General features: G+C 39.7%; 2 protein-coding genes across 8 annotated transcripts; one reads left to right on the top strand and one right to left on the bottom strand.

The window, feature by feature from the left end:
• Nucleotides 1-651: 651 nt before the first annotated feature.
• On the bottom strand, nt 652-5620 carry LOC144026179 (uncharacterized). 2 transcript variants are annotated; one of them, XM_077532767.1, is made up of 4 exons: nt 3416-5620; nt 2577-2672; nt 2393-2486; nt 652-1372 (listed from the first exon to the last, which is right to left on the bottom strand). In XM_077532767.1, the coding sequence occupies exons 1-4, from the start codon at nt 3467-3469 to the stop codon at nt 729-731; spliced, it is 888 nt and encodes a 295-aa protein (XP_077388893.1). In that variant the 5' UTR covers nt 3470-5620; the 3' UTR covers nt 652-728. The 2 variants fall into 2 exon arrangements, with proteins under 2 accessions (XP_077388893.1, XP_077388894.1); XM_077532768.1 differs by having other exon boundaries at nt 5340-5620.
• her5 (hairy-related 5) lies at nt 717-9264 on the top strand. Of its 6 annotated transcripts, none has more exons than XM_077532773.1 (4): nt 717-804; nt 6339-6411; nt 6488-6583; nt 7892-9264. In XM_077532773.1, exons 2-4 carry the CDS (start codon nt 6358-6360, stop codon nt 8324-8326), a joined length of 585 nt encoding a protein of 194 aa, XP_077388899.1. In that variant the 5' UTR covers nt 717-804; nt 6339-6357; the 3' UTR covers nt 8327-9264. The 6 variants fall into 6 exon arrangements, 5 of the variants coding, with proteins under 5 accessions (XP_077388899.1, XP_077388898.1, XP_077388897.1 ...); XM_077532772.1 differs by having other exon boundaries at nt 719-842; XR_013285066.1 differs by having other exon boundaries at nt 758-6411; nt 7892-8496; nt 8950-9264.
• Nucleotides 9265-10973: the final 1709 nt, after the last annotated feature.

Here is a 10973-nt window from a genome sequence, read left to right as displayed (position 1 = left end):
GCTTCTAAATACAGTACACGTCCCTCCATCCTTCCATTCTCTGTAACGTTTACTGTAATAATAATCAATATTATATTGGACAATAAAACACTAAAATGTTCTGTTGGTGTTGGGGGGCTGTGGGGCCATGAGAGTTTTTTACTAGTGTGTGAAAGAGTGATTTTTTTTGTTTGTTTTGTTGTACGTGAGTATTTTTGGTTGTATGATAGTGTAATGTGAGAGATATTAGTTTTGACCAGTACATCACCAATAAGTTGTTTTGTATGTGTGATTTTTTTTTTTTTTTGTAAGTGTGAGAGATTATTTGGTGTGTTTAAGGTCTTTTCTCTTGAGTATGAAGTTTTTTTTTTTTTCGTTTTTTTTAAGAGTATGAGAAAGATTTTTGGTGTGTGTGCGAGTTTTTCGTCTTTGTGAGGTAAATGTAACTGCTGCCCACTATCTACCCTTTTTGGCGACCTTTTTTGAAACAGTTGTGAAATCGCATACGCCATTTTTATTATCAACGTTACTTTGCAATACCATCAGATGCAATTTTGACGATTAGCAAGTCTTTTTTTTGGGGGGGGGGGGGCAATATTTGTATGAGGCCTATTCGCATGCAAATTCATCGTACAATTGTAAGGAAACACAAGAGTTTATTCACAGGGGAATTCCAAAATAGTCGCCATTTCCTATTTACACTGTCCATGATGGAGCTCCAGTCCCACATCGCTAGAGGGCGCCATACTTCAGAACCAGGGTCTCCACGTGAGCGAGGAAGACTTCTGTGACTGAGCGGGGAGCGGAGGAGTCCTCCTCGGGGAGGTGACCGAGGGATAGTGGAAGAACGTGGGGCCCGCCTGGTGAGCCAGCGTGGGCGAGGAGGAAGTCGCGTGGGCAGGAAGGGTGTGAAGGGAGTGTGGCAGCGTGGGAAAAGAGGCGTTGGCCGACGGAGGTGACAGGCTGGGGGGGAAGGAGAAGTGGCGGGCGAACGAGGGGAAAGGAGGAGAGGAGGAAGCAAATGTGGAGAACGAGGGGGAGAACCAGGGGGAGGCGGGAGGGGTGTGGAGCGGAGTTGAGCAAGCGTGAGGTTGAGGCGGAGAATGCGCCAGGAGCAGAGCATTGCGGGGGTCTTGCCCCTCAGATGTGCGAATGGCCTCCGCCGACGCCGCCGCATCCGTCAGTCCGGAGAGGGAGTTTAAAGATGGCGGCTGCTCGGCGCGCCGTTTCTCGGCGTGGTGCTTCAGCCCCTCCATCAAACCGGCTCGCTGCAAGGCCGGCATCTTGTGCATGTAGCTGGCCATTTGCCACACGCACTGCTGAAAACCTGCACCTTCAATGGTAAAGCGAGGAGGCCCGCTCGGCTGGAGACTTACCACACCGCTGGGAGCATCTGGAGGGTGGGGGGGGGGTACAGAGGGTTCGAGTCCCCTCATTAGAGGTTGTAAAGGTTTACGTGAACATGACTAGATCAGTGATTCCCAACCAGCGTAGTAAATGATCATCTAGCTACGCCAGAGACGTATAGCCAAATTTTACAGAAAAATAGAAACATGCAAGGGCCACTTTAGTTTTTTTTTTTTTTTTTTACTTCAACTTATTTATTAAACGTGGTTGGAGTTAACTGTAAAACTAAATACACAACGTTAAGAATTACATCCACACGCTTCGTTTTTAAAACATCGCTAGCCTAGCGCTAACAGGGAGTTAGCAAATGCTAACGGGAAGTCGGCATCGACTTCAGGAGTGTTTTTCCTTCAAACAGCAAATCGAATCGGGCCTTGTGAATCAAATCAAATCGATTTTGGAACTCTGAATCGATACCCAGCCCTATTAAGAACCATTAATGTGATGTTTTCACAAATCAGGACCTTGACACGAAGCAGCAAGTGGATGAAACCATTGTTGTTTCTGGAACTGAATGATCTTGAGCTCCATAGTGTTACAAACAGAAATTCAGTTACTATTTTAGCTGTAAATTTATGTGTCTTTGCCGGGGTTATTATAATTTTGGATTTTTCATTTTGAGTTTTGTTTTTTAAATTTAGTTAGTTTAAATTACTTTCAAGGAGGTTCTAGTAGTTATTATTAGCTTTATTTTTTAATGCTTAGTTTTAGTTTAGTCCACCTTCTTTAATTTAAAAAAAAAAATAGCATTGTGGCCATGTCAAAAATTATTTTTATGGTATATGCCGTGAACCGGCAAAAACTGTATGGAGTGCCACAAATGGCCCCCGATCATAGTTTGGACACCACTGACGTATAGTGACAGGCAGTCACGAGGTGGCAGAATTGCATCAACTTATTTTCATTGATTTATTTTTGCAAAATTGTGTATGAAAATAATGTAACTTATCGGAATGGAGTTTGGGAAACACTGGCCTAGATTGTTTAACAACATTGTGTGACTAACCGTTGTTCATTTTCTTTCCATCTGTCCACTTGTGAAGATATTCCACAGTCAAGTCCAAAATTTCTGCTTTCTCAATTTTGGGATTCTGCAAACGCTGTTGGTGATAATGTTTTCAATAGGGTTCCAAAAAAATAAACCCTATCTGCTTGCATATTTTTTTTTTTTTAGAATAATGACAACTTACCGGATCAGCTGTATTAGTCAACAACAGGTTTCTGAGTTCAGCGAGGCTTTTGTTTATCCGATCTCTTCTCTTCTTTTCCACGGCCGGTTTGAGAATCTATTGACAGCAACATGAGCAGATGGTGAAAGTTTTGCTTTTCTAAATGACCAAATAATGCAACACGATTAAATGACGTTGCTGAAAGGCCTTAATAGCCCAATGGATGCTAACGTAGCCACCTTAAATTTACCTGTGCTCCATTTATATTAATCAGGACCTGCACGTGACATAAACGCACGAAATTATGTTGCTGCTGCTGTTGTTGTTTTTTTGTCGCACTAAGTGTAATTACAAATCTGCTACTGTAGGTGGCGGTAGTGGCGCTCTCATTGGTGGAGAGTGCAGAGGGAGCGATTAGCTCGTCTGCAGATTTTGTCGACAAATAATACTTGAGAAAAACGGAAAAATATCAAAGAAGCACTGCCAAAGGTTTGGATCAAGCATCATATTCAACAGTATATCGCGCTTTGTGGTCTTTACAAAGATGACGACAGCTCATCTTGAATTGACCTCGTCAGATATTCATTAAACGTATTTTTAGATTTTAGAATTGTGACGAAAGTGCTGGTGTGGATGTACAAGTTTATTTAGATTGGCAACAATGTTGCCATGCGTGTTTGATTTTTCATTCACGCGGGGGTAAAAGTAGAGAATTTAAAAAGAAAATTATGTTTGACTTCACATAACTGAAAACGACTGCAAAGGACTAAATTATCCGTGTCTATATTTTTTATTTTATTTACTTTTTCATGCGTAAATCACGTTGAAAACTTTTTTTTTAAGCAAATGATCAGTCTCACCCTTTTTCTACTCTTGTTGTCCTCCTCGAGCGATTTTTCAAAGGTCCTCGTCATGTTGGTCCCAAAGTGAGAGCTGGTGTAGTGAAGACCATCGGGATGATGGTGCGAGGGCGCTCAAATAAGCGCCCACCGGTCGCCTTTGATTGGCTGACAGGTGTCCGTGACCACACCTCAGTCTCAACTTTTTTTTCCTTTTTTTTTTAAATTCTCCTCCTCTTCACAAAATCACATTTACAAGTCATAAGTCTTGGGTAAGCTAAAAAAGATAAATATTGTCCAATATCAATGAAAGCTTAAATAAGCTAATGACTGTTTTATTTTATACTGTATTTATTTAATTAATGGGTCGCATTTATTTAACGTGCAAACAAATATGTCAGCTGCTCGTCTTTAATTACATTTTTTTTTATTGCACGGAGATGTGCCTGTTTCATTCTTCTTTGTGGTCAGAAAAAAAAAAAAGTTAAAAAGAAAATAATTGATGATTCAATTGAGATTTCGTTCACCTTCCAATGCCCCCAAAAGAGTGCGAGGCTGGGAAAATGCTTTTCTTCTCGTGGGAACAGAAATGAAGTGAGAAACTGCTCAGCTTTTTATGACGTGTGATCGACTGCAGTACTTTGCATGAAGTGATGAACAGACGACCAAATGAGACCAAATGCGAGCGAGTATACGACGAGCATCAGTGAATTTACCCGATGCAATTTTATACTTAAGTAACTTTGGACAGACATGCGCTATATGTTTAACGTGATTATTGGGAGTTTTGTTCCCATGGGAACAGAAGACTGGCTTTTGGGGGGGCGTGGTCGGGGACACGTTTGTCTGCTGCTGATGAAGGTGATGATGAAGTGTGAGGACGATGATTGCACCCGCGTGTCAAGTGTGCTGCTCGGGGTCAACATCATATACTTTAACCTCCTGTTTGCACTTCACAAGCCAGACGACCACTTGTTGCCTTCACTACACGTTCCCACGCGCGAACTTACGTCGGCGTGCATGCTTGGAGGGGTCGCGAGATTGGAAGTCAACGGTCCATTTGGTACCCACAGAGGGCACGTTTAGTTGAAAAGGGGATAAAAAGCGAATTTGTTTCCTCACAGCTCACGCGAGCATATTGGTTTTATTGTTTAAGGGGCGTGTACCTTTGGTTTAACTCCTCCCCCAGACAAAATATATTTGATTACATTCAATTAGGTTAGATAGATTCAATATTGTTGTCCTTACACTTCACAAGTATGCAGTAATTTCATAGCATACAGCAAGTGTGGGCATCCGGGTACTTGCCACCCACTCCGTTCTTGAAGCCGGCCAATGATTAATAGCAGTTACGTCATCAAGATAGTCTATTTGTTGCATTAATTTGGCCATATATTCCCCCTAAACTTAGGTCATCAAAAAAGTCTATGGATGAATTAATTAATTTATTTATTACAAATGGTTTAATTTGTTTATTCAAAATGATAAATTTGAGGGGGGTTTTTTTTATAGTGAGATAACCATTTGACCTTTACTACCCTTGTCTGTATTTACGTATTAACATATAAATATTTGTAACATTATTGACAAATTATTATTATTATTATTAAGTACAGTAAGCTTTTCTCATTAAAAGTTTGTGTATTTTATTTCGAGCAAGGAGTGTTAGTGAGTCTGTGTTGTGTTATATTTTACTAAAGCATATTGTTATCAAAATGGGAAAGTTTGTTTGGTAAGTAAGTAATCTATAGACATAATAATAATTTGGAAATATATACGTATGAGTAACATAACGCTTCACTTTTAACAACATTTAAAAAATGAAAGTATAGCCTCAAAATATGAAAAATCAATATAACTATTAGTGTGTTGAGAGAGAGAGACAGACAGACAAATTGATAGATAGATAGATAGTTTGTTAGTTTGGGGCTGTTGCCATGGTTACCAGCATGGTCTCTGTCCTCCACTATAGTCGACCCTCTTTGATTTGAAACGGAAGTATCAGTGCGCCTTAATCTCCGCGGGATAGCCAAGATCCGATCATCCCAGTGTTATCTCCATCTCCACACTTGAGCCTATTATGGGGATCAGGACAGACAAATGCAGCGTGCCACCATCCATGCACATTCTAATCGGAGGGGGGCAAATATGATGGGACTATATCGACTTCGAATTCAGACACGTGACACGTGTTGCGGCGCACAAGTGTGCTCGTGCTGCTGTTTACCAACTCCACTCACTGAGGCAAAACAAAACAACACGCACGGGCGTTTAGGGTGTGACTGTGAAGTGCGCGATCCGGTCGTGTGCGCATGCGTGCGCATGTTGTATTATTATTATTATTTTTCCCTCCGTAAAAACTCACGATTTGACATTGTGTGAGCAATATGTTCACGTAGCCGCCGACTACAGTATAGCACATATAGCCTACTTTATGTACTTCTATTTTATTGTAATAATATTTTAATGTAATTCTTGTGTGCTTATTTTTGTCATTGAAAAAATGACACAATTGACACAAATAAACTTTTCATCTGCGATATTGTGTCGCTGTGTGTTGTTACAAATGAACCTTGGTGTATTTTCTGTACTATACTTTACTTTCTTGTATTGTTATTTTATTGTTTTATTTTAGCGGGTTTGTTTCATTTTTAGGTTATTGTTTTTTTGTTTTTTTTCTCTCGCTTTTTCTTTAACTCGTCTTTCACAAGTCGAACATTGGGTACACGTAACTTCTTTTACAGTTAAGCGAGGCCAATTTCATGTCCATGTAATTAATCCTCTTTGACGCATGCGTATCACGCATACCGCGCCTGGAATTGAATTGAATTGACATGTAAAATAGCTCGTTGAAACGCTTGTGGGCGCGGAGGGACGTCCAATATATTTGCAAACCAGGTGCGAAACATCCACTTTTTTTTGTTTTCCGTTTGGATTTGTGCAGAGTCAGACTGGCCTGGTCAATGAAAGCGTTAACGACGTCATCGCCACAGCCTCACAGGCACAGAATGAGGAGGGTAAGTTGCGGATTTACAACTGATAGAACAAAATTTGATCTGATTTCGAGTGATATGATTTGAATGCATTTTAAAGGTGTCGAAACCTGTGATGGAGAAACGCCGGCGGGAGCGCATAAACCGCAGTTTGGAGACGCTGAGAGTTTTGATGCTGGAGAACACGCGCGATGAGGTCAGGCCGACACATTATAACGTGGCTGCATGTTCCCGGCTTCCGAAGGCTCAAACATGACCACAATTTGTGCGTCAATAGAAGCCAGCTTTACGTTTAGTTCTACCGTTTATATTTGGGGTGGGGGCGGGGCAAACAAAAGGAAATAGTGAAATCATTGTGCCTCAAAACTTCAAATTTTGGTTGTCCCTGAAGGCAATTTGTTTATACTGTTTTATACCAAGTACCACGTTAAAAAAAATACTGAAAAAAAAAAAGATATTAATGTAGCTAAGTCACTGAATGCAGTTTGAACATTAACCTGTACCAGTGGTGTCCAAACTACGGCCCGGGGGCCATTTGTGGCCCGCCCTCCATGTTTCAGTGGCCCTCGACATGTGCTAAAAATGGCATTTGACTCAGTTCAAATAAAATAAACACAAACAAAAATGTTTGGAGATGGTGAATGTAAGAAGGGAGGGTATCGAAAAACAGGTGCCACTAAAGGTTATTATAGTTCACTAAAACTAATGGAAAAACTAAAACTAAAATTCAAAAAACAATATTGTTACCGAAATAAAATAAAAACGAAAATGCTTTTTTAAAAAACAAAAATGAACTGAAACCACATTTTATGTTTACAAAAACTAAAACTAACTATAATTATAGCAAACATGTCCTTCGTTTTAGTCTTTGGTAATTCATTTACTACATGAGCCTTTGGGGATGATTTTGATTAGATTTATTTTGATATAAACCGGAATAATGACGTTTGCAAGTATGTCACACAGAAGTGACGTCATCTCGCAGCAGCCAATAGAAACGCACCAAAAGATGACGTTGCTCCCATTGTGTTTTTTTAAATATTGTGCACAAAAGTAATACACATAAAAAAATAATAATACTAATACTGAAACTAACATAGTAAACTAAAACTAAGCATGTTTTTAAAGAACTAAACTAATAAAAAACTAACAGAACCACCCTGAAAACTAATAAAAACTAACTAAAATGAAAAATTCCAAAACTATAATAATAACCCTACTGCCATATTACAAATAAATTGGTTTATATACTGTAGCATTTTTTTCTAAATATGCAAAAGCACAAATAAATTATTTGTACAATTAATTTAGCTTCATAACATTATGTGGCCCTTGCGTCCTTCTGATTTTCTGTTTGTGGCCCTCAAATGAAAAAGTTTGGACACCCCTGACCTGGACTATAAAAAAAATGAATCAAATAAGTGCACATTCAACTACAATAAAAAATAAAAAATAAAAAAAGTGCCTATCATTGACTGTTTGGACCTTTTCTACTTCATTTTAGAAGCTAACAAACCCCAAAGTGGAGAAGGCTGAAATCCTGGAGAGCGTGGTGCAATTCTTGAAGTCAGAAAAGAAGAAGGAGAGTGATCAGCGTGCAATGAAATCCGTCCCGACATCCAACGGCCAGCAGCCCGGTGGCCCCCAGGAGCCGCACGACCGCCAGGAGGGCATGAGGTCGTGTCTTCAAATGATCCGACATTTCGTAGCCGGCGACGAACCGGGGACCGACCGAGCGGCTCAACGGTCCGCTTGCGTGAGTCCGCCCGCGCACGTCCACTCTCTGCATCCGCCGCTTCTGAGCCAGCACCGGTTCCAGGACAACATCTCCCATCCTCACCCGAGCCAGGCCGCCGAGTATCAGTACTGCGACGCCAGGAAACGGATCTCAGCCTGCGCACAGAGTCCGGACCTCGTGTGGAGGCCCTGGCCCCAGTGATGAATCCTCGCATGTCGTAGGACGCTTCGATTCTATGTTACATTTGCTCAAATTACCTTCAATCATACGTTATTAGGAAACGGATATATATATACCGTTATTTCCATAAATCTCTGCAAGTAACGATCACTTCTACAACGTTCCTCGGAAATCCCAATGTCCCATCACTGGTGAGCCATTTGCCAGCTCATGTTGTCCTTGCGGGCGTGATGATGATGTCCCACTGCAGTAGATTATGTAAATATGGACTCACTTGCACAATTTTGAATATTTGTTTGTTTTTTATTATATTTTGTTATTATGATCATTTTTTAAGTGAGTATGAGAACAAGATGCAATTTAGCAAAAAGTCTTGGTTATATTTGGGATTTTTACTTTTTTTTTTTTGGGTCATTTTCCCCCGGATAAACGGTAGAAAATGGACAGATGGATCAAATTCTTTGTTATTTTTGTTTTAACTTTTTTTTTTTTTTTTTTTTTTTTTTTTTTTAACCTGGGATGTCCAGAGGCATCCACGGTGATCCAATGTGAGAGGGGAGTGTCGTTCACACATACTTGATGCACATTGGACATCCCCACTGACATGCTAATGAATGCTCGGGTTGTTTTTTTTTCACATGTAGGAGGACACAAGAGCGGCCATTCACACGACGTCCACCAATCCAGACTGCATCCAATCTACAAAGGCGTAAACACAATATCGGCATGATTTGTTTTCTTTGAAACCACAAGGCCAATACAGCGTTAACATGTTAAAACATTTATATAAATATTAATAAAATATAGAAAGAAATTCGTATTAACTGAGCATCTCTGAAGGGCTACTGCAAGGACCCCTTGTTCGAAGGACCATCATTAAAAAAATAGAAATATAATTAATAATTGCCATAAACAAAGCCATGTCTCATTTTTTTTGGGTGAGAAATTTCATCATGCTAACATACGTCAGCCATATATGATGTTGTAAAGTGACAACAAGTGTCATAATCATGATGGTGCGTGTTGTATCCTAAAACTGCTTCAATAAAGTTCACATTAATACAGTTGCTATATATATACCTACTTTATGTATCTAGTTTTATTTTTTATCTCATTGCATTATTTCACACTGTTTGGATTGGAAACCTATCAAGTAACCAGCTAGTATATTCCTTTTATGTGATTGTCTTTATGTTGAGCAATTTAAAGACATTTGCCATTGAAATGTCTGTTAATGGCCACTGTCGTTTGTTTTCCAAGATAAAAGCACAGAGATAAACATCACGATTATGCACCTTAATGGGGCATCCATATTGAGCATCAGGAAACAAAAGAGTGGCAACAGCCCTGCAGGAATGCTTGTGGAATGTGTGCACGTCTTCTGACAACAAAGAGCAGCTGCCGAAAAACAAAATGTGGAAAGGGACTTTATGCGTTTCTCAATAAGTTGGTAGTTCGTTTTTTTTTTTTTATTATACAGATTCATCGACACAATTTTCAGAAGACCAACTGCCACTTCATTTCTACATTAAAAATATTTTTTTGATTGGTTCCATTTTCGTTCTTTATGACATGATATTGTGAAAACATAAATATTTCGCTGCGTGTACTATAGTAAATATAAATTCCACATACATTACAATTAGCATAAATAATACACATTGGTATTACTTTCAATGAAATTGAAGAGTAAGGCAGTAACCATGCACAAATGAAACGTCAACCAAAGTTTAAGTTAGACTTTCATGAGTGAGGAAAATTCTCGAAACAGAGTGATGCGTTCACGTCGAGAAGTAACTTGAAAAGCACAATTTCCTCGCAGCCTGCCGTCTGTGAATGGAGGTGTTATAAAGTCCCGCTGGGTTGATCGCATGGCCAAATGATTCTCTTTCACTTACGGATTAAACCTCCCATAGGAAAGGAACATCAATGGAAAGGAATGAGATTAACTTTTCATTGAGGGGCATCTGCTTCCCAAAAAAAAAGAAAAGCAGATTAAACATCATTTATTGTCTGCGTAAAAAGGCAAAAGGATTAGTTGGCTCAGTTTGAGGGCACCCGTTTAACAAGAGTACTTAAAAGAGGAGAAATTATTGTGTGCGTTTGAGGTTATTTGACGCAGTTTAAACACTTTTGGCACCACAGACGCACGATAGCTTTTAGCCACTAGTACGCACTAGAGCTGATAACTCTACTATTACGCGTCATCAAATAACTTGAGCCATAAAGGGTAATATTGAGGTAAAGTTATCAACTATACGCATATTAAGAGCACTGCCACCCTTCGGGTGTCAAATGGCAGCGTGGGATCGCTCACAGTCACAAACACGCGTCGGAGAAGATGCAGGCTCGCGCATGCGCACCAGTATCGTTCAAAGTGTCAACATCACACCAAACCACTCGCAAGTGTTTGACGGGAATGCTTCCGCGTCATATACAACTGTAGCAGCTGTGTATATAAAACAAAATATTACTGGGATAGGAAGAGTCAAATCATGGACGTTCCACAAAACAATTTTAATACTTTTTGTTTTTGACTTGTATTTTTTATTTATTTACCTGCAATTGAGTAATATTTGTTTTGTGTGTGATTAATTTGATTTCAAGATGAATTAACTCATTCACTCCCAGCCATTTTTGACGGAAGCTTCGCTCCGAGCTGTTTCAC

This window comes from Festucalex cinctus, chromosome 9, assembly GCF_051991245.1.
Source record: "Festucalex cinctus isolate MCC-2025b chromosome 9, RoL_Fcin_1.0, whole genome shotgun sequence".
NCBI lineage: Eukaryota > Metazoa > Chordata > Actinopteri > Syngnathiformes > Syngnathidae > Festucalex > Festucalex cinctus.
This window is presented reverse-complemented; position numbering and strand designations above follow the sequence as displayed.